We start from the raw sequence: 24256 nt of genomic DNA, 5'->3' as shown, positions 1-24256 counted from the left end.
ACATCTGAGGGAATGGCTCCACATTACAAATATTCTTACAGCAGAAATAGTTTAAGGGTATGGAAGAGCAAAAAATGCATTTAAACCAGCTCTGTAGGTGAAAGATTTGTATCATGGAAGTACATCAAGAGAGAAAATGACCGTTTATTTCAGATGACAAAAAAAGAACATATGCAATAAATGTAGAAGTAATGTCATGCATATTTTAGGATTCGGAAGTGTAGCTTAAGGGAACACAACTAGAAGTTCTGAGATCAAAAGGTATAATGAAAAAAGTGGAGGAAGATCTAAGTGTAGTCAAAGAGAGAAATACGCTTCAAGAGAAGGAAATCCTGCAAAAAGCAGGTAAGATGCTCATTAATGTCATTTTAAAGTATTTCCTTGTTAGTAGTGACTCACATTGGAAAATCCGCAAGTTAGTTATGCTATTTGAAATGTAAATTTTATATTACAGAAGATATGGAAACTATGTTGAATTCCCAAAGCAAAGCTGTTAATAAAGTAGATGAACTGAAACATCAAATAACACAGCTGCAGCAAATGACTTGTACCAAGCAAAGCCAGAACAAGAGCGGCTCTGAAGATGTGCAAAAGCTTAAACAGGTGGTTTGGTCTCAAATATTCAAAGGCATGGCGTGCCAAAAGTACTGAAAACAATGTCATTTTTCTTTTAAGCTTAATGGCTTTTGGGTTATTCTACAGCGGTCAATCCTGTAAGATTCCCAGATCTCTGACCTCATCCAGTGTTCTTAACTGACTAGTGTTCATAACCTGAAGTACATGAGTTGCTGCAATAACAGCAAAGAAACTACTGACGTCTTTGATCTAGACCAGGGCAGAGTGTTTAACTTCTTCTGTAACCAAAACCTTAAAGAGAACAAGATCCAAGGCAGACTTTCTCTGTTGAGATCAGGTTGGAATACTGATTTTTTTTTTTTTTTTTTTTTAAATATATAAAACATTTCTTCTGAAAAGCTATGCAGAAATAATACCGGGAATAAATTCGGTACAATGAGGAATATAGGTATCCTGAGAGTTCCATCTATACAATGTCTTCCCTTAAGCAATTTTCCAGCCCCAAATCTTTTCTATATTTTTTAGTTCTCCTAGAATATTGTTATGCTAGCATTCTGGAAAATTAAACCTGGCATCAGAGACATAAGAAAAACCAAATTGTCCTTTGTACTTTTCCACAGAACTAAGGTTGTCCTTGAGGAAGCCTGGATGGTTAGAAGTGAGTTACACACCAAAACTCAAACCAGAACAGCCAAAAAACCCATTCTTAGACTGCGGAAGAGGCATACAGCCCTCAATCATTACAGTTTTACATTGTTGACTAAAATAAAACCAGTATTTTTCAATGAAGTATATCCACCTAAATAGCATATTCACTGCAAAATAGACTACTGCAACCCCATAATTCTACCGTGGTTTTGTCAGATTATATAGCTAGTGTGTTTTGTAGACTATGGAAACTGTAGCTATTAAAAAGAGTGTATGAATAAAAGACACAGAGAACTTGCTTTGTAAAGGCAAGCATAAGTCCCCTAAGGAAAAGCTTTGTCTGAAGAAATACCTGTTAAAAGGACTGGAAGATCTTGTAATGAAGGATACAAAGGAAAGCAAGCCAGTCTAAAACTTCATGGAAGCTGAAAGAAAAAAAATGCAGAAGGTAGGAATGTTCTTCTATTTATAGATGCTCTAATTCATCTGGTTTTAATCTTATTGGTCACAGTGACATCATTTGAATTATACTCACTGGAGGCACTTTGAATTAACATAAAATGCAAGGATTTTTTTGCTACGGTCTTACTGAAAAAAAAAAAAGGACAAAAAAAGTCAAACTGATGTATTTCAGTGGAAAGCTCCACAGGCAGGAAGGTGAATTTATCCTTGATGTGATAAACTGCCTTCTTAGCAACACTTATCCTTGCATGCTTTGCATGTGACAGTTGGAGTGATTAATATAAGGTCCCTCCTAATGAAAAATGTATTGTAGGTGTATTCCAATTTCTGATTTAAATTTCCATGGATTGCTGCTGTGAAATACTCAGATACATTGATTTAATAAAAATTTTGCATTGTTTAGGCAGAGAATCTAATTCTGTGAAGTGTTGGTAGATGGATTCAGAGTGCAGGTGTTACCAATGAAATGACGACTAGTTACAGATACATGCATATATGTATGTATACATATGTATATATATGTGTATATGTATGCATACATCCTTAATTAACTTTAGTCAGAAAGAATGCTCATCTTGTGGATCCAGACAGGTTGCCTGAGCAATATCTTATCTCAATGCGTTTTAAGTGTCTGAGCTGTAATTTTTGTTGTCGGTATGCATTAGCAGTGATTCGCTTAAGAGATTCTTCAGAGAATTTCACTTTCATGAGAACTGCTGTCTGTGGCTGAACCCTCTGGCTTCAGGAAATTTGCCATCTGTAATGTTTCTGTGCAGTAGGAACCTCAATGTGAGCTGAAATCTATTCAAAAGGAGGAAAACCTTGAAACACGTGTTTAGTTGTAAGCACATGCTTTAATGCTTAGTGAAGCTTACAACTCGGTGCATGGCCAAGCAGTTTGCCAAATTTGGGCATAAGGAGGAATTTAGTTTCTGTCTCCTAATGTACTTGTGTGTTTGTCAGACATCTTCAAGACACAAAAGAATTTTATTAGAGCAGTTGGTAGAATTGGACAGACTACTGGTGAACTGTTCTTTAGACCCTTCTTGGTGCTAAGAATGTACTTCCACCCATTTTTCCCAGTTTTAATGCTGCTATACCTTCCTGAGTTCAACATTTACTTGAGAATAATCAAATTGCTTGCTGACAAGTTGTGAAGTCATAAAAAGCATGCAGCTTCTATCACTAAATGTTCAGCTTCATAGTACCTTCTAGATTTTGGAGAGTAGGAATTGTGTTAAGTGTTCATCAGAAGAATTCATTTCTGCCTGTGAAACTGCTGAAGTTTATACATTTATGCAATCTCATTTCTCAAAAAGGAATCTGTGTCAGTAAATTATTTCATCTGTTTGTGAAAGTGCTCATGTTTGATCAGTATGTGAAGATGCAGTGCTTCAAGGTACACAGTTACAATATCAAGTATAAGCCTTATGAAAAGGACTTCGCCTTTTATATAGTGTATTCTTTTATGTGAATAAGTTTGTACAGGTATACTTAAAATGATGCAAAGCTGAAGCTCTTCATGTGAGTCAGATTAAATTTAAATATCAAACACTTTATAGTTTAGTAAAAAAGGCGTAATACTAGGCATTTATTGCTTATAGGCAATATATATTATTGCTTATAACCATATCTTCTTAGAGATTCATATTAATTACATCAGGAAAATCTTGAGTTAGTAAAACTTACTTATTACAATACTTAAATTACAATATTTTTCATTACTAATGCTATTTATATCCTCTGATGCAATTAAGGCCTGTAACAGCTGTTTGAGAAGTATTATATCTATTTTCCAGTTAGAAAATTAAGATATATAGAAGGAAATCTGTTGGCAGAGTTGCAGTGGGAATGATGCAAACACCTCATCTTCAGGTTTTAATCAGAAAGACCATTGTATCCTCTCCTTTTCTTACAGGCAAAACTAAAGCTAATTTCTCCCTTGCAATATTCATGTCTCTGTGTTTGATTCCATCCTTTAATTGCTACCTAACAGTTACCTGGTTTTTAAACTGTGAAATGCTAATGTATTCTCGTTTATTTAATTCTGAGTTGCAAAGAATACGTCACTATTGCCTGTGTTTCTGTTTTCTAGTATCATGCCATCCTCCCAATGATTATCACTTTCTTAGTTTTTAGGTACTTTTTCTGCTATCTTGAGTTCTTAAGTCATTGTGCTATAAAAATGGGGACAGGGGGGCTGTGAGAAGGGGCTATGCAGGATGAAGGAGGTGTTACATTACTATTTTTTTCCCTGTTTCCTCCATTTGTGGTGTCTGAAAATATGGTAGAATATTTTTTTGAGTCTGCAAATTGGCACAAATAGGAAGAGCAACCACAGTAATAAGCTTGTAATATATATCACTTCAGGACATTTCTAGAAGTTGCACATTCAGACTTTCTACAATAAACAATTGCTCGCATTTGCTACAAACGATTGCTACAAGCTCTTGGTCACTGTCTTGCAAGTGGTATTATCATTGATCTTTCAAAACTATTTCCAGCAGTAAGTCTTCAATTTTTTATTGTATTTTACTTTTACTTCCTCACTGGGATTTTCTTTATGGATGCTATAAAATAGTGCTTCCTTTGATTCCCTTTTCCACTAATTGCCCATTAGTCAGTCATCTGGTCAATGGTCAATGTATATTTATGTTTTTTCAGATCTTGTGGGTGACTCTTGCATACTAAATTTTTTTTGAACACAGAAGGCAAAACAGTCTGGCTCTTCACACTGTACAGTTTTCCACGTCAGGGAACCTTTCAGTAGAAGATTAGGATTATGTGGGCTGTATTGTCTAACAGTAGTATTAGAAAGAAGCAAACCAAACTGTTAATATTTCTTTGATTGAATAATACATGAGTGACATGAAAAGACAGTAGCATGTATTACTGTGTAAACTGCTCTATTATCTAGGTTAATGTAGAAGAATTGTTCTTTCTTTTTCATGCTGCATGTCCCAGCTATTGCATGCTTTTTTCTTTTTTTTTCTTTTTCCTTTTTTTTTTTTTTTACTTTAGGAGCTCCAGACACAGCTGGAGGAATTTAAAAGAAAATCTGAGTGTGAACTAAAGCAACTAGAGAAAGAGAAAGAAGTCCTAACTGGGAAACTTCAAAATTCTTCACTTGAGGTAAACTGAGCAGTAGTAAAAGGGCTTTTCATTCTTCTTCTCATCTGAGAGATTCTTGATTAGATTTTAATCACATCTGTGACTATCATTCAAGAAAATATGGAGGACTTTAGAAAGAAATAACAGAAATTACTGCTTTTGAACATCTATGAAGATTTTGACAAGCCTATTTATTTTGATAAATTTCATATATCACTCTTTGGAAATATACAAAGGCTTTTTGGTGAGGAGTTTGGCTATATCAGGGTTGGATGGTGACTCTGACTGTTTGTCTGTATACATGGCTAAGTGAGATTAGAATCTTCCTTACAGCTCTTGTTGACTTTCTGATTATTTTTGTGTGTGTATGTGTGTAGACATGTAAAAGGGCCTGTTTGTTTGCTCCCTTGAGCAAGAGAATTGAATGGAAAAAAGGTCAAATAGATCATTGCTTCTGTTCTGTCTGCTTGGTGGTAGGGGTGGTAACTGAAGCAGTTTGGAATGTACAATAATCTAGAATATAGTCGTAGTTAGGTATGCCTCCCTCTATGTTCTCAAGATCAAGAATGAAATAGAGAAAGCATTGTGATCCCAAAGTAGCTTTGAGGATATCATAGTTTATGTACTGTTCCCCACTCTGGTTACACCTAATTCATAATGCAAATCTGCAGACATGGATTAATCTGGAAATAAATACCTGAGATGTGTTAGTATTAGATTATCCACCTGTAATGTATAGTCAGTTGCAGACCAAGTGATGTAAATTTTCCAGATTAGTACATCTACCAAAATATTTATACAGCAAAGTGTCATTATTTGAAAAGCCCTAACAGATTGGATAAATAATTTTCTGCCAAAACAAAAGCAGAATCCCTGCAAGGCAATTATTTACCCAAGTAAACAGTGCACCTTTGAAATTTCTGACAACTGTGAATACATGTTTTCTCCCTCTCAAATATTCTCCTTTTGTGTTGTTCAGTTCTTTTTGGCAAATGCTATCTATCTGCTTTAAAATGTTATGCACAGGATATTTCCTTTTCTTCAGTGTCATCATGTGAAGTTTTTGCCTGTGAACATTTTGATACTTTTATCACATGGATAAGCTATAAAACAACTGCTTTAACAGAACTGAAATCAGTGCCATAGTGAAAAGTTCTGATAATGCTCAGTGCTGCATTCATTTTTTCTACCCAGTGTATCATTGCATTTGATGCATTTTTCAGAAGAACAATAAAATGATTTGTGATTGTCCATTCTGGGAGATTATGGTTGAATGGACATGTTTTCATCATGAGAATTTGTCATCCATTTCTTTGTTTTTTTCTGCTAATCGAGGATTTCAGATTCCAAGATTTTATTGAGCAAAATGAGGATATTCCCAAATATAGAAAACAACTTCTGTCTAGTTCAAGAAAAAGTAATGAACAAGAGGAATTAGGTAGCTCACACTGAACTACTGAATTACAGATAGCCACTGTTGTTCTAAGTGGCTGTCTATAATTGTACTGTCACTGATTCTATCCAGTTTCACTTCCGGCAAGTTCAGTGGGAGCTTGCATGGCAACAGCTCCGCAAAAGTTGAAGACCTAGATCTTTCTCAGCAGGCATCTGTAAACTCTGAGTGGCTATAATAAGCTCTTTTTGAGTGTCTGAAGACAGAAAAAGGACAGATAGGCTCATCAGAGGGCTAAGCAAGATGTTGGCCCCCCTCTCGTACCTGCTTCTGCTTTCCCACATGCCATGACTACTGCTTGGTGTGGCATGTTCCAGCAATCAGGGCATGTGTTGTGGTCATTTGCTATGTAACACCTGCTTTTTCCCCTATTCATGCTATACTGGCTATACTAGTTCTGACTGCAGCATGGTCTTTTCCCTTTCGTTTCTCCTGTAAAACAGATTTGTACATTCTGATACCAAACAGTTGCATTCTGACATTCTACCCATTTCCTAGTCTTAGAAATACAGAATTTAAGTGTAGTTCTTAATATTCTTAAAGTTCTGGCTAAATCCCATTTTTAGGTTTCATTAACATTTCTGCATGCCACCGTTTTCTACAGGTTCTTCTCTGAGAGAATTTCAGGTCAATCCAGCCTGTGTTGACCTATCCAGAATGACTTCTTTGCACCTAATGCAGAACATGGGTTGTCAGAAATTAGTTGTCTTTATTCTTTTCCAAATTCCCCTAAATGTACATTTTTCTACAAAAATATCTTAGTCCATTCACAGCTGAAAATTTACCATGATATTCTGGTATCCCTGGGTGTCACACTGGGTAATGCCTGAAAGTTATACTGGTTTGAGGTGTGAGGGGAAGAGGTGGAAGGGAGGAGTAGTGGTACACTGTCAGTATTGTGTATATGCATGCAGGTGGTGTATCCCAGTGAAAGGTCAAAAAAATCAAAAATCAAAAGCCTTATGACATGAAGCAATTATTCTTCAGATTTTGCAGATAGAAAAAGTAAGGCAGTGAGTCATCAAATTAGTTTTCTTGAAGTCACACATTCAGGACAGAAGAACAGGAAAGAAACCTGTTTTTCCTAATTGCTAGACCTCTCATATCATGAGATCATGGTAATGCAAGGGGTGGTGGGAAATTATTGTCACTATAAACATAAATATAAATAAATAATATAAACTAGTATATATCATGCCATATGTTATGTTCACAACACCATGGTAAATATGAACCAATACACTACGAAACGTTTCAGTGTATCTTAGAATCTAACAATGCTCCCCAAAAGGAGGAAATGCTCCCTCTGAAGAGAAATTTTGCATCTCTCTTGGTACTCTGTAAGTTACTTTCTGAACAAATTACTTGGCAGTATTTCCAGGGAAGTGATGTAATTTCAGCTTGTAATACTTTCCTTCTATAGATATATGAATATTCACAGCCAAGAAACCACCATTACTATACAACATTATGTTTCACTGAGGGCATGATTCCCAGATGGGAACCTTTGCAATGGCTCAGCCCAGAGCTTCCGCCTCAAAGGTTAGGCAATGTGCTGTTACTAATCCAGTTCTAACCTGGATACAATTTCAGATCTAAAAATAGCTTCCTTGGCTGCATAAGACATGTTTTTGGTTGGGCTGACATAGCTAGAGCACTGTGCAGAGTAGACAGAATCACGATAATTTAATCTCTCTGGGGGTACACTTCAAAGTGGCAGTATTTCTGTATTAATGAGATTTTTCTGGATAGAGAAATCAAATTCACACCTATTTGGTCCTTTGGAAGGAAGGATGGGAGATTCTGTGTGGGTCAAATGCTAATTTATTAGATTTCATTGCTTTTGCACTACAGGATGTCTTCAACGTGTGTTAAAGGGGCTATTGTGGAACTAGAAGGTATATAAAATGGAAGCACAGGCATCATCGTAGATCTTTGGACAATGTTAGCACAGCAATGCCCAGAGCCTTGATGGATCTTGGATGTACCATCAAATAGCAGCAGTAAAGGTGTGCCTACTGTGTTCACACCTGTCCCTCCGGTCAGGGATTGCCGCAAGTTTAGGAATGCAGTTAACTGTGAACTTAACTGAAGTAACTGTGAAAAAAGCCTAAAGACAACAGTAAAATATAATTTCATTATTTTGTTGCAACTTCTTATACCATGTTGCCATTTTGATGTAATAGCATAATAGTACAAGTAAAACTCTGTAGCATTTGGGTGCCTTATTTTGACTCTGAACAAATTCTCAATTGTGGTGACTCTTGTATAATACATCAAAAGGCAGTTTTAAGTCTTTTCTATAAATTCATCCCCTAGCAATGCATTGAGAAACTCCAATCTTTCTACTTAAAAGATACAGGAAGTCAAAATATTCTCTCTGATTCCAACTTTAGATCTTGCCTTTGAGATTTCACACTTCTTATGTACAATAAATAAAAGAAGGGGAGAGCAGACATAAGATAGAGTTCAAGTATTCATAGTGCTTGCAAGAACAGTGAATTAAAATAATCAAAGCAGAAGTCAAACAGGGAGCCAACTGTGATGGCATGCACAGCCTTATACTTGCCCAGTATTTTTACTCATGGGCTATTAAAGTCTGAGAAGTACTTCTTCAAAAGAATCAAGCCATCCTTCCCATAAGAAGGACAGTAATTATGGTTAGAAAAGAATGAAACTTGGAAAACTTTTGAAATATTTCAAAACTTATCTGTCATCTGTTAGTACTAGTTGTTCATTTTTTCCTTAATTGGAAGACAGCGGGGGGCAAAATCAGCTGTTGTAAGAAAGGGCAAGTGCAAACATAACCCTGAAATTCGGAAGGAATTAAGCAGAGCCTAGAAAAGTACTTTTGCCTAGAGTTTATACTGTGGATAGGTATTAGTTGCATCTTTAAGACCACTTTATGCAATTCTGGTGGATAAAAGTGAATGAATAATGGTATTAGAGGTACAGTTTTTTCAAGAGGTTTTGTTTTGCAGCAGGAAGACATTATCAAACACAAAATCACACAATGTTGCTGGTTTGTTAATAGTAAAAGGAACCAAACAGATTCTGGACTGATGTGAGTTGACAGTTTCATTGGATTAAGTGTTGCTTTACCAATTTAAACAAATTGGGCATCTGGCTGTCTGTTTTGAAGTAATGAAACACAATAAAATGCCTGGGCATTGCAAAATATTCCAGAGAAGGATTTGCACTGGTGGATTTGAAAGCCCTTTTAATTGAAAGACAAGAGGAGGAAGCCTGATGGGATGGAAATATTTTTTTCTTAACCTCTAATAAGTTAGAAGTAGCAGGATTCATTTTTTTTTTGTTTGTATGCCTGATATATTCGTGTAGGTCTTTTGCCTGAAATCACTGAAAGCCAGTGTTGTTATAAATACTTTTCCATCTGTTTTCTTACAACATTATGTTCTCTGCTTAGCCTATTTCTAGTTAGTATCATTTTATGTTTCATGTTAGTAATGCTTGAACCAATTGTCTATGAAGAGAGTCCGGAAGGTTAATAATGTTGTGACCACAGCTGAAGTTTATGCACGCCTCTTTTTGTCTTTCCTGCCTAGATGAATATCTAATTTGCAAAAGAAATATTCCAAGTGACATTTTTCCTGTTTCCAATTTTTCTATTAGAAAATATCCAGCCTACTCTTGTGGCACATCCTTTTTACTCACTGGCTCACTTTCAGGAAGCCCAGAAAAGAAATGCATGCTTGAGTGTAGTAATGTTAATCCATATTGCATCAGCTGATACAGGGGATTGTACAGCATTAAGTATTTCACATCAAAGCTTAGTTTTATAAGGAACTGCAGTACCTAAAAAATTCAGTGTTTCCTTTCTTTATATAGGAAAACATTGGCTTGAGTTCAATAGGTATTAAGACAGAGTAAATGTTTTCCCTGTAACCAGAAGCCAAAGTGCCCCTTTGGTTAAATCTTATGATTTACCACTTATTTTTCAAAGAAATAATACACAAAAATTGCAGCAGCTCTGGAAACAAAGATATGGTTGGCAAGTGGTTCTGGCATCTGCCTGTTCTTGGAGTATGTCCAGGCCACAGATAGATCCCATCTCACAGACACATTAAAGACAACTAATGTTTTTTATTAAGAATAATATTGAGCAATTATTCTTCACTAGTTTGTTCAGACAGATAGTTTTCTTTATGTTTAATTGGATGACACAATGGAAGAAGCCAAGAAATGATGGGATGATTAGTTAACTTAAACTCACAGTTTGGGGCAGCTGAAGCTGTGTTCTTTCAAATTTGCTAACTCAAATCAATTTGGTTGGATAGCTCCAGTGAAACTGAAATGTACCATGTTGATTTGAAATTGTTTAAGAAGTGGTAAAACTAATCTTTCGTTTTCTGGCACTTAAAAGAGAACAAGATAAAAAACTTGATTCATAAAACACTTGGTGAAGGAATGGTTGTTTTCTTCTTATCTACCAACCTGGCATTCCCATGATGTGGGGAGACCTGGGTTTGTTTTTTTGTTTGTGTTTTTTTTTTCTTCTGTCAGCTTTCTCACCATTTCTAAAGAGTCACCTTGTCACTGAGTTGTAGGACAAAACAGGGTGAGCTACAGTGTGTCACCTGTTGCCACTTCTTCACTTGTATATTAAGTTGTCATTGGACAACCTAGGCCTTCATCACTTGGGTAAGTGTCCCAGTTACCTTCATATGCACACACATGTACTCCTTGTTCTCTTGTTTTTTCTGTGCCTCCATGCTTACTTTCTCTCTCACACACAAATCAGAACCATTGCTGCCATCTTTTCCTCCCCTGTGTTCTGTGAATAAAGCCATTTATCTCCTTGCAAATGACGAAATAATTTAAGTTTTAAAAACATTGAATTCAGTCAGGAGGAAATATTTCAATTTTTCATTTTGATGTGTACATTCAAAAATGTTTCTTTTGGATTATTTAAGTAGAAGTTTTACCGATTGCTTGGTTTGGCCACCAAATAGGAGGAAATCAACTGCCCAAGCTGGTAGCTTTGCTAGTTTTTTAAGAAGGTTCATGTCTCCTTGCAGATTTCTGTCATGTCTAAACTACAAATACTGCTGTAGATCTCATAACATGTGAAACATCAGTAATAAAGCTGAGGAACTTTGAAGTTCAAACACAGCACACTAACCCATCTGGTAAAGGAAATCCACGTTAATTATAACAGTAGTATGGCCCTTTGTGAGCAAGCCATTTGAAGGGGTTCAGAGGGAAACTGAAGTACAAGATCAGTGATGATCAGTAATGACCACCACCAATTAGTAGGAGAAAAGGAGCCTGACTTGTGAATTTGAAGTGAAGGACAAGCTCTGTTTATATAGAAGGAACACAGTATACTCACTTGTGTATTGGATCAGCAGTTCTGCAGCCATAAACCTGCTCAAAAACGGGACAGTAATTCTTTCTTGTAGCTGCTACAGAGGTACAGAAACCAGATTTAGTAAAGGAAGTTATGTAGTTCTCATGATACATGTTTGTGTTCAAGTAACAGGTTTTGATTTATCTCCACAGCAGATGAAGTCCATGAAAATTTGTGTTTCACATGAATAGTGCTTATACAGAAACAAATCATCTTCATCTCATATTCTGTGAACGCAAACTTTTTACTCAAAATTATAAACTACCAACAGACCCAACAGAGCAAGTTTTTACAATGTTGTTAGGCCCTTATTTAGTTGCTCTGTAGAAAAAAACAGTTAAAATAGGACAAATTGATCAAGAAGGAATAATTCTTTCTAAGCTGTGAGTGTCTCCAAAAAAAGAAGGTTCACATTCATTTTTCTTCTTTAATGTCAGGATTCATTTCTGGGACATAAAGACTTGTATAAATTCTAGAGAGAAGGAAGCAGATGCCAAGAAATGGTAAAAGCAGAAATCAGGAGTAGAAGGGAAGACAAGTCAAGGTACAATGTAGTTGAAGGTTGTGGTCATGAAGTGAGAATACAGAATGTCCTTTCTCCGAAAGGAGTTGAAACCCTGGAGACTGATACAAGCTCTGTGGTTTGCAGCATTTTGAGCCTTCAGAGCACAGTTCTATGCTGGGAACATATGACAATAGTAGAGGCTTAGAGAGCACTTGAATAAGGGCAGTGATCCACCTGGGAATGGAGAAGGGCCTCAGGAGCGGGAAAGGAGATCCTTTGGAGGAGAAGAGCCAGCATGCCCAGTGAATGTGAGAAAGAACAGCTAGCAGGAGTACATTTAGCCAATATCAGAAAGGATTCCTGTGATTTGGAGAGATCTGGCATGGCTCATTCATATCTCCCTTTGGACAGCACAATGCTGACCATGGCCATGAAGTTACTGAGAAGTAAGGGCTTTGCACATCATGCCTCCTTTTCTTTTACATAACACAAAATATACTGGAAGGTCCTATGAGAATGAAATGTGGAAGGATATAGACACCTTAGCCCACTTAGTAAATCTTCATCCAGCTTTTGTGGTGCTGCATTGAAAAGGACCACAAGTGTCCAGTTGAAGTTACAAGCAACTATTTAGCTAGCTAAAGCTACAGTGCTTCCTCAGCTAACAGTCTGTCTACAGTATGCATGGAAAAAAAATGCAGCAACACTGAAGAGAAAAAGAACATGTACTAGTGTAGAGGTAAGACTAGGATGGAGTCATAGGTTATAATCTGTGTCGTATCCAATTTGCAGATGTGTGTAACATCATTTGAAGCATTTAAAGTCACATGAAATCGTAAGGATGCAAACTTCTTCCTTTGCATAGTTTGAATTCTGTTTCTCTAAGGCTGAAAAGTACAAGTATATAAAAAATGGAAAACAGACCATCCTCTTTCACATGTTCCCCAAAAGAAAAGGCAAGAGGCATAAAGGTTTTGCAGGAGGTATGGCGGAGCAAAAAATCTGACTTGAAAGTCAGATGCTGCAGCAAAAACACTAATTTGCCATACCAAGTATGCGTGCTCCTTTTATGCAGAAGGCAGTTTTTCAGAACTTCACAGCTATGATGTTTGGAATGGCAAATTTAAGAAGAATGGCAAATACAAATTTTTGCTGAAAGTTGAGAAAACCTATCAAATAGAAAAGAGAACACTCTTCCTTCCTTCCTTTCCTACCAAAACAAACCACACTAAGTTACTCTTATAAACAGGTTTTTTTGTTACTTTTGTGTCAGCCATTATAGGCATGTCTACTGTATTTAGTAATTAAACTAAGAGACGGGAGAAAATAAAACATATCTGAAGCGTTCTTGTTCCTATTGGTTCTAATTTACTGCTTTATGTAAATGGACTCTACAGTGTTATATCTCCAGGATGACAATAAGCACAGCCTTAGGCCTGCCTCCTGGTTTGTGCTGTGATTATTGCGCAAGTTGAACTATGGATTGTACGTATGAGATGGAGACGATTTGAAAAGAAATAATTTAAGAAAAGTACTTGATGGGCAACAGACAGTATATGCAAAAGGAATATCATTCTTCACTGAAAAAAGGGTTCCTTGCACGAAAAAAGCATCTTGCTATTTTTCATAGAGCAGCACAAGTTCATAAAATGTACTCAAATTTATATAATTCCTCTCCATTGTGAATGCAGCCATTAATCCTATCCTGCTGACTTACTTTTCTGGAAGGTGGCTCAGCTGAAGCAAATATTAGACCAACAAGCAAATAATTTCAAGGAGTCACTGAAGAAACATAATCTACAGTCCAACAAAGAAAAAGAGAAGCTTTTGCAGGATCTTCAAAACACCATTAAAGAAAACCAGAATGTTAAACTGCAGCTGGAGGCATCACATCAAAAAGTCTTAAAAATGTTGGAGAAAAGCAAAAATCAGGAACTCAAGGTCAGTTTACGACACAGTCGTGTAAAAAAATTGTATTGGTGGGATAAACTATATTGGCTAGAGCTGATTATTAAAACTCGGTTATCTTCAGTTATCTTAATGATGAGTTGCCATTGTTGCACATAATGAATTATTCTGTGATATTGAAACCTCATCATCTTCAGGTTGGTGTTTTTTTATTTTTAATTTTAACATTTGAACTTAGACCACAGTGTGAATGAAATAGTTTCATAAAATAATATAGCCTACCCTCTACAGTTAGGCTGCAATGAATATAAGCTCCTCTAGCTCTGCACTTGCTTCAGAAATAGAAGGGAATTCCTAAGTGTATTATTAACAGGACTCAGTTTTATTCTTTTTCATCCATCATTAATTTATACATAAATACTTTAAAAGAAGTATAGTAGACGTGTATAATGATGTGTATTGCCTTACATACCTTCAAGAAATCAATTCTGTAAGTGGATAACCAAAGCTTTTAAAGGTTCGAGGGGATTTATTTCAGTGACAAAATGTTAATGCAATATATTGACGTTCTAAAGAATGTTGCTGTTTGAGAAAAAAAATTGACTTAAAAAATGTGCATGTGATTGTGACATGGAGTTCAGATGTCCCTGTTGATATCACACAGCTTAGGGAAAACCTCCTTATAAAATATATGTAGTAAAACCACCCTAAGTAGAATTTAATATCTTGTTTATATGTTCAGAATAAAATCCTAGCTTTAACAAAACCAAGCTGAAGGCAGTAAGCTGTTAAAAAACTGAGAATAGGAGTTTTCTTTCAGAGCCACTACAGAGCAACTGCTCTGTCATTTACAGTGTATCAGCAGCACTTCTAACAACAGTGGAAGTTTTAGCCAAGAACAATGCAAGGAAAGATAGAATCCTTTGTCTAACACACTGTGATGAGTAATGACATACAGGTCAGATCTGAGGGGCTTTGTATGTTGAATAATAAAACACGTTTCTAATGTCAAATAGTGCAAAGATGTCAGTGTTGTTATTTCATGATGTACAACAAATCTAGTAGATGATATCATGATAATTTCTCTTATACCTGTTAAGTGTTATTTTTTAACTTCAGCTCATTTTTATTCTTGTGCTGATGAAGTGTCATGTAAAGTGGTGATGAAAATAAAAGTTCTACAATGAAAGACCAGATTCATCCTGGCATTACAAGTAAAACAACAAGGTGATAAACAGCGTCCAACTTCTTTGTTTTCGGGGGCGGGGGGGGTGTGCTTTTGCTTACAGGAGGCAGAAGAACGTTTGAAAAAGGAATTTAATGAGACTTTCAAGATCCAACATCAGTCTCATAGGCTGGAAATACAAACCTTGGAAGAGAAAGCAAAGAAAGAATTACATGATGAACTCGAGCAGATACAAAAGCAGCAAACCCTGTTGCTAGGTATAATGTCTCATGTCATGCACAGCTCCTACTGCTTGATTATATGCTGGGATATTTTCTTCCTCATCCTCTGGGAACTCAGGTCTTTGTGAATCTCCTTTTCCATACCCTGCAATTTCAGCAATACAGACTTAATATTCTTTGTTACCCTAGCTCTCAACTGTCAGCAGCAGAATGTTGCTGGGAGAGTAGTCTGGTGTACAACATTCAAGTACGCATTATCAGGTATATTAAATTGGAATATTGTAGTTAGTGTATATGACTTTCCTCTTTTTTTCTATGATGTGAAGAATTATTGTATGTGGTTCAAGTCTGCTCTATTGAGTTCAGCAGTGGAGATCAGTTGTTCCATACGTATTGTTTAGTCAGTTTAGAAAGTTCCCTGAACTGTTGAGAACTAAACAGAGCACTGCATTAGGAGGACCTGTAATATCTCCAGGTTTGAACTCAGGTTATTAAAGCTCATCTATGAAAGTTTTTTTAACTAAAGAAAGAATAATTTGAAAGTACTTTAAGTAGAAACTGCATTATCTTCTTCGGTGTTTTTTTCAGTAATTCAGATTTGCTAGAAAGATTTGTTGTTCTCTAAAGTTTATATGTTCAATAGATAAATTCTGTACTTCTTCAAGAAAAAAATGTAGCAAGGCAACACAGAGAGAGAACTTCTTTCTCCTTGTACTTGATCCATCCTAAAACTTGTACCCAATATACACAAAAGTTGCAACATATGACAGATCTGCTTACATAAAGTGTTGTACTGCTCTAACACAACCAGAGCTCTCCTCAGTCTGCCTTATGGCCCTCTATAAAACACCAGCAGACTTAACAGGGAAGCTCAGGGGTGCTCCAGTAAAGTTCAAGGTTTAGAAGAAGCAATTACAGTGATTTAGTCTGCAAAACAACTGCCACAGAATTACCCCTCTGATTCCAATGTTGAATCATTGCTATTGTAGCTCTGTATCTTTTTACTATTGCTTAACTGAGTTACTTCTCTAGTAATAGGAGGCCATGATACTTAATGGCAAAGGAGTTGAAGAACAAGGCAAAATGTAATATATTAATGTAGTTACCACATTATTACATTAATTAATGTATTAAGACATCTACATTGTCTATATCTACCTTCCCCATCCAGCTGGCCTCTGACTGTCTTAATGATTGTCTCTGATTGTTACTAGGATCTCTAAGGATGGAACTGTCTGAGCAACAGGCATCGTGCACAAATCTCAAGAAACAAATAGAAGAACTCCAAATGGAGCTGAAGAGTGTGAGGACACTGAAGAAGCAACAGGCAAGAATCCAGTTCTACTTCGTTGCCATGTTTTCTGAAAGCAATAGTATCAAATTTCTCTCTTCAGAGATGATAAAAGTGTACAGAGTCTCTCAGAGAAATGGAATGGGTTTCCTTACCTTATGTCCCCCTTTAAAATGTTAGCATTGCTTATCATCTTTTCCCTATGGGCAGGCTTTTTTTCCATTTAAAGATCAGAATCTGCAACACAAGTAAATGAATGAATGTTACAATAAAATAAATTTTATAGAGACTCTAAAACACGTTCAGGAAGTTTTGATCACAGATTTTGTTTTGCATGTAGAATTGCACATATAATTGAAAAATCAGTTGACAAAAAATCAATGCACACAATTCCAGTGAGATCTTCACTTTAAATAATAAGAGGCTGTGAATAACTAAATTTGGCCTTTTTCTTAGGAAGGAAGTAGCCAGAGCCAGATCAGATCTCTTCATGATGAACTGGAAAAATGTCAGAATGAAATTTCCAAACTCAAGAAAGAGAATTTACTTTTGAAGGACACAATGGAGCTACTCAGTGCTGAGTTGGAGTCGCAGAAGCAAGAAGCTGCACAGCTTCAGGATAGGGAAAAACAGCACAGAAGGTTTGGCTTAAATTCACACTTCACAGTGCTATCTAGAGATTCAATAATAATGCCAGCATCAGAGCTGTTCTAAATGTCACGAGTGTCAGAATGTCTCCTTTCCAAAGTACTAATTTTAGAGGTTAGGAGTTTTGTAAAAGCAGTAGTTCACTTCATATTTCTCTCCAGTCATAATAAAAGCGTTTGAACTAATTGTTCGTTATATGTCACAGAGAAATATGTCCAGTGTAGCCCCACAGGAATGACCTGAGAAAATCTGCACATCAGCCTTTGAAAGGCATAAACAAATCCCAAACTCACCCAAGAGCTATGAAAAAAATGTACAAGTCTCTGAGAATAAATATCATTTTTTTATATGTACTCTCTGTAGAAGAAACCGATGGGTTGTTAACTCTAAAGGGGACACTTGAGAATGCCATATGTACTCTGTAAGACTTTGCTTGGGCTGTAACAGCCAGCTTTGCACTGTGGGAGTAAGGGCAGCGATAGCGGACACTGACTGTGCCTCTGGGCTGATGGAGGCTTGCAAGCTGGAGCAGTAATATGCTGTCAGGGCACATGAAGGGCAAGCTGACTTGTGTTGGCCGTCTTGTAAAAGGTGGACGGCATCCTCTTAGTGTAGCCGCAGGCTTGGAGCGTGTGTTGCATTGCAGTAATAGCAGTCTTCCCATTTGTGTACAGAAAAAGTACAGGACTTACCGTTTACATGGAAGACAAGACTGGGGTTCACTATTCAGTGCATGTGTATGGCTGTTGAATCCTTTGAAATTTCTGGATGGTCATACTTAACACATTCTCTTTGCAGAGAGATTGAGGGATCTGGTGCATGGGTACCTTTCAGTTAATTTCTGCAATGATGTAGAATGTATGGCCCTAACTACTCAAGGTGTATGTATAAAAGGATTTCTGAAGAGTATACCCTTAAAGGAATCTTTAAAATTATGTCCTATATGGTCTAGAGAAAAGCACTCATGGGATACAGTGTCTCTCAGCAGACTGTCAGAATGGCCAGAGTAATTCCATTGCTGTCTGCCAGTCAGCAGATATTTAAAGAATGAGAAAGGAACTTTTTTTTTTAACTTTGCAGTCTTCAGAGAGTTAGTTGAAAGTGACTTTCATTTCAAGCTTTTGAAGCAAGATCAACAGAAAGAATTGCAAACCAGAGAGTTTCAGCAGTGCCCTCCAGCTACCTTGAAGGAATTTAGAGCCTCTGTTCATGAAGAGAAGAATTATTCACATGTCAGTGATGAGGTCTAAAAGGCCTCAAATGCTAAAGCTGCTGGGCTGGAGGATAATCTTTACAGGGGATAAATGGTGTAGCTCTACTACAGTAAGCATTTGAGAAGGAAGCATTAATGGAAATTAGGTAAGGAGGAAATCCTTCAAATAACAGGAGGTAGAGCCAAAGAGCTCAAATGGTGCTAGGCACCTGATACAGGCTGCTCTGAAATTAACCCATGGAAGATCCGGACCATTAAGTTGTAGCTCTTGTTTTGCTTTTGCAGGACCAGTAATTTGGGTAGGGGAATAGTTAAATCGGTGAGTGCATAACTAATGGTTATTTTCCGGTTACTTTAATAACAGTGACCTTGTCTTATACTATATTGCTGTTTCTGATTTGAAAGCTGATAGTGGTTTGTTATTTGCGTGTGCCCAATTTTTATAACCAATTATTTAAAATTACTATTCCTACTGTTGCCAAGTAAGTGAAACCAGTAATGTGCTTGAAGTAATCATTCCCATTTCCATTCTCTTGAATTGTGTGAATTCCACCTCCAGTACAGAAACCTTTTGCAAGGATTAGGATGAGAGCAGACAAAGGTTTTTTTTATGGGAAGAGAGGACAAGCCCCAAAATGCCTATTCTGAAGAAGAGCTTTTATTCTACCCCTGAAGATCCATTTCAGGGATTCTGCTCCCATCTTTACTCTTATTCTTCTGCTTCTTATTTTGTGCCAAGTGCCAAAGCAATCACTCCCATGGCTGTGCTCTAATTTCAAGGGCAGAAACGTTCAGAGCATTTCAGAAAAAATGAAAGGGGCTTAGAAATACATTAAAAAGAAAAAAAAAAGCTAAACAGAATATATTTTGTGAAAATTACAATTGTTAATCTGCTGAGTTTAACATCTCTATTTTAATCATTAAATAACAGAACATCGGCTCTTCATTGAGTTAATGAAAAAGTTTCTCCGAGATTTAACAAAATGTTAGCAAACAAAAGGCAACAAGCTAAACAATGATTCTTCAGTAGATGTCTGTTGATTTTGAGGTTGGTATCAGAAAGCAGTATTATGGCCAGGTTTGAAAAAATGTTAGGCATTTTTTAGTTTTCAATTGATGGTGTTAATCAAATAGCAGTATCTTTAAAAATACATTGTCTGTTAAAGACAAATGTAGTTAAAGGCATTATTGTAATGTTTCTTACCTTCATTCTTTAAAAAAAAATTTTTAGGATGGTGGTAGGCAATATTAAATGTTTCTGGTGCATCAGAGCCTCATCTTAAAATCCCAGATATTTCAAAATAATTTTGCTTAATACAAGTGAGTTCCTAGGGTACTTCATTATCATGTTTGACCATTAAGACTGATGTACAAACTAACTGTACACAGAGTATCAACAGCATCATTATATAGAATGGACCCTCCATTTCCTGAAGGCTGAAGATCAAGTACTTCTCCAAATAATCTTCCTCTTCCTCAGTGTTAGTGTGGTTCTGCTTCAGACTGCAACTGAAGTGTCAAAGTCAAATCAGTAAGCAGAAGCCCCAAGCTGCACTCAGTTAACTACCTTTGTAGTCAGTAAAAGACCTCAAAACTGCATGCTTTGATCAATGATGATAAACTAGTATTGAAATGTGACAATTTTGACATATTTTAATACCAATGAAAGGGTACTGGTAGAAGACCTCAATATCAAGCATAAAAAAGAACTGATCATACCGAAACAAGATTGCCAGAAGGACATTGAAAACATATTATCTGATTTCAGCAGCACTCAGGCACATCTCCAAGCAAAAATTTTCTCCTTAGAAACTGAGTAAGTCATTTAAATAAACTCTGGCTCATACTGGCAATGGGTTCTGTTTGAAATTATTATTCTTAGTAGGAATAATTTTTTTATTACTCACAGGTAGAATATTATAAGCACTGAAATAGAAGTGTATAGGTATTTCCTTTGCAAACACAAAAAGACCGAGATATATTGTAATAAACTCTGAATATTGTTTAATGTAAATCACTGTACATAAAGTTTTACAATGCTAAATGAAAATCTGCACTTAGCATCTTGCAGTTTTATGAAGTGTAAAATCATCTTTGTCACAGATGATACCAGAGGCCTTGATCCATGATCTTGTACTTAGTTTTGTTCAGCAAAGCAGCATCTTTGAGGTTAAGCTTTTGCTCATTCTCACTCCCTTGCAAATTTCCCAGGACAGCCCCCAATAAATCATGTAAATAAATGCACTTTGCAGCCCCCTGTGGAGTTAAGTAGTTCTGTGGTGCTTCAGACTGTACAGGAGAGGCCCCTCAGAAACAATCCCTGTGATTATATACATCGCTTGTCCTTTTGTCTTATCCCAGCTGTGCGGCATAGGTCCAGAAGAGAGACCTACTTGCATGTAAGCAGGTCTCAAACCATTCAGATGCTAAGATTTATCTTTTTATCTAAACTCTGTGATACACTAAATTCAGAGTATAAGATGGGGGGGGACACACGGTCTCCTCTCAAAAATGTTTAACCCTCACGAAAAAAACACGACAAAATAGTGGTTTGTATTCTGGAATACATTTCTCTGCATGGCAGGTCAACTTCATAGCACTTGGTTTCTCAAGCAGCAAAATTCATGAACTTGGCTGATGAAATAATGACTTGTTTTCTTATGGGTCAATCAAATGTATATTTCCACACTATCTCTAAGAAGGTGTAAGTTCTCATTTGAATCTTTTCCTGTGATTAAAGCATTTAAAGAGCTGAACTCACACTACAGGTTTTGACTTAGAGGGTTCACTAAAGCAACAGGTGTATCCAAGCCTCTCTTTTCATGAAAGTTACAGGAATTGAGTATTTCTGAGGCCTCTATCAAATATGGCTGGAATTAGCCTGTGGATTCTAAAGTTATTGGGTGAGAAAAGAGAACAAAAAGGTGAATGCAGACATGCATAGATACTGTGACACAGATTTTTTTTCTTTAGGAAACTAGACTAGCAATGTGATGGGCAAGCTTGTTACTATTTTACACCAGGGGCTGGATTTTACACTAAACAGGTGTTGTGGGTTAACCCTGGCAGCAATTTATTTTGGAACTCCACAACATTTTATACTTGTATGTAATCCATGTACAGATGCCCATTTTTTAAAAACACTGTTTTATCAGAAAGGCCTGACTATGTCCCTGTATTTTAGGCTTGGAATTCAGGGCAGAGTACAGCCCAGGTACCTCTTGAACCTGGTCTGAGGAAGTTTTTTCTGGTCTGCATTTTCTTTGGTACAGACTTAAAGAATTAGAAGAAAAGTCAAGAAAGTGGGAGTCCAGATCAGAAGATCCACACCTTATAAGCTGTCTACAAGACAAATTAAGTGAGAGAGAAGAGATTATCAAGCAGCTGGCAGTAAGATTTCCTTTTATATGTACATACTATTCTGGAATCTGTTGGAAGGCTCTATTCAGTGTTTCACACGTTGCTCTAGACTAGTACTTTCTGTTCTGGAATACTTTGACAAATAGATGTTTCCATACCAACTTCCAACAAATAGATGTTTCCATACACATAACTTTCTTTCCCCTCAGGAAGGAAGAAAATTTCAGCATTCACTTTTAGCCAACAGTGAATCTTACAGAAATCGATCATTTTCTTTCAACCCTAATACAGGATGCTTGACTCCTTCCATGAAGGTAAGATGGGCAATGCAATTAAAATCACAAATTGTTATGTTTTATTGCTATTTGAATCATACAGATTATCAGGACAATAAAGTTCCTATTAATTTTTTATGGAAATGTTATTCAGTAGAATTCTTTCCAGTAAGCCAACCTACAGTCAGGTGCTGAGTATAACATAAATTCAGTAGAAGTATATATGCACATAGATACAGGTGTTTCAACAAATATAAAACACTAGAACTCCAAAGACATCAGTCTTCCACTGTGATAAGCACAGCCGTTGCTCACAGATTTGGGAGCTCCTTGCAGATTTGGGAGTTGCTATTTGGGATAGTGCATGCATCAAAGAAAATTATGAATTATGTTTGGGCTGCTCAGGATTTGCCCTTTGTCATTCTAGCCCCTCTGTATGATACTGTCTATAAATAATCATGGAAGGAAGGGAGGACAAATTGGAAAGCACCTAACTGAGCTCTGCAAAGCTATCAGCTTTGATGTATCTAAAACCTCAAGGTCAAATATACAAGTTGTTTTAATTGGACTACCTAATCCATGGATCCTCTCAGCATACCCTGAGAATTTATTTTAAATGCCTATAGCAAAAGATGGGAATCTTCATTTTTTGGGTGGTCCTCACAAGTTATCTTGGAATAAGGTATTGTTGAGGTTTTATAGTATAAAGTGTCAAAAAAAAAAAAGCATGTGTAATGAAGTTTTCTGTTATAATAAAAAGCAGAAGAAGAAAATGGTTGAGGTACCCAGTCGTGTTGTCAGCGTTCCGAATTTAGCTTCCTACGCAAAGAGCTTTTTGAGCTGTGACCTGAAATCAAAAAGAAGTGCTCCTCAAATAACAAAATCTACAAGCTTAGACCGGAGTCCTGGCTGCCTTGGGGTGGGCTCTCCATCAGCACAGTCCTCAGACAGCAGCATTGCCACAAGGTATTTGTCCATTTTGCAGTGACTTGTAAGATGATAAATGAATTGGTATTCAGAATCTTGTAGGCAATTCAAACACATTAGACATTTCGAAATAAAAAATTACATCAGGTTCCTATCATGCAGTGAACTCCATGTGTTCAATTCTCTGCAGGTAGACCCATAACTTTACTGCAGAAGTAGGCTATAATTACTGCCCGGCAGAGCTTATACTTGCAACCCCTCCTGGTACAAAAAAACAGAGCAGCTGCAAGTGTTTAACTAAGAATACAGTTAATAGTGAACCTGGCTGTTTAAGACTTCCGCCATGTATCAGTGGTTCTGTTAAGGATGTGTTTTCCATCTTACTGTTGTTTCTTTGCTTTGCACTTGGTAGATGTAGATGTCATGTTTTTATTTTAGGGATATTTTAATGAATCTAGGCTAATCATTTGGCAAAGGGTTTAGAGACTTAAAAATTGATTAGCAGATACTTAACAAAAAACTTCTTAGTTTGATGGTTTTTCTCTGAAAAGCTTGAATTTTTCTTCAAATTTGTGAGTTATTTAAAGTGTTTAGTGCTTTATAACCAACTGAACCTTCTCTTCAAGAAATAGTTAAAAATGTATGTAGTTAACATTATACAGTTAGAATGACAAAATTTTTTTTTAAAAAAAACCTACCACTATACTTCAGGACAAAAGCCAGGCTTCTTACCTGTTGCCTAGTGGAGATCAGTTATCCTGTAAATTGTGCACTAGAGAGTTCTTTCTTTGAAGGCAGATGGTGCTGACTGCTGCCAAGACAATAACCCAGGACACAGGCTTGGATCCTGTTTGGCAATTTCTACATCTTAAAGATAAAAGCATTCTGTGTCATGCCAGATGACTGCCAAGGCAATTCAGATTTGTATTTTAAAGGGAAATGTACAGGGAGACTGAGGGTAGCTTGGCTGCTACTTACTTACTCTTTTAAATCAATCAATCATAAGTGAAGTCATATTTGCTACTATAAGTTAACCAAAATTAATATAAATGTTAAAAAAGCATCCTGAATGCTGAAACATCAGGCACTATGTAATCAGAT

General features: G+C 36.5%; 1 protein-coding gene across 1 annotated transcript; it reads left to right on the top strand.

The window, feature by feature from the left end:
* Positions 1-266: 266 nt before the first annotated feature.
* Positions 267-21681, top strand: FAM184B (family with sequence similarity 184, member B). The gene is made up of 8 exons (XM_009710578.1): positions 267-345; positions 455-603; positions 4708-4818; positions 13855-14067; positions 15324-15477; positions 16656-16768; positions 17189-17373; positions 21567-21681. Exons 1-8 carry the CDS (start codon positions 267-269, stop codon positions 21577-21579), a joined length of 1017 nt encoding a protein of 338 aa, XP_009708880.1. The 3' UTR covers positions 21580-21681.
* The last annotated feature ends 2575 nt before the right edge of the window (positions 21682-24256 follow it).

This window comes from Cariama cristata, unplaced genomic scaffold (genome assembly GCF_000690535.1).
Source record: "Cariama cristata isolate BGI_N322 unplaced genomic scaffold, ASM69053v1 scaffold42461, whole genome shotgun sequence".
Lineage (NCBI taxonomy): Eukaryota > Metazoa > Chordata > Aves > Cariamiformes > Cariamidae > Cariama > Cariama cristata.
The sequence above is the reverse complement of the archived record's forward strand: the minus strand, read 5'-3'. Positions and strand labels throughout refer to the sequence as shown.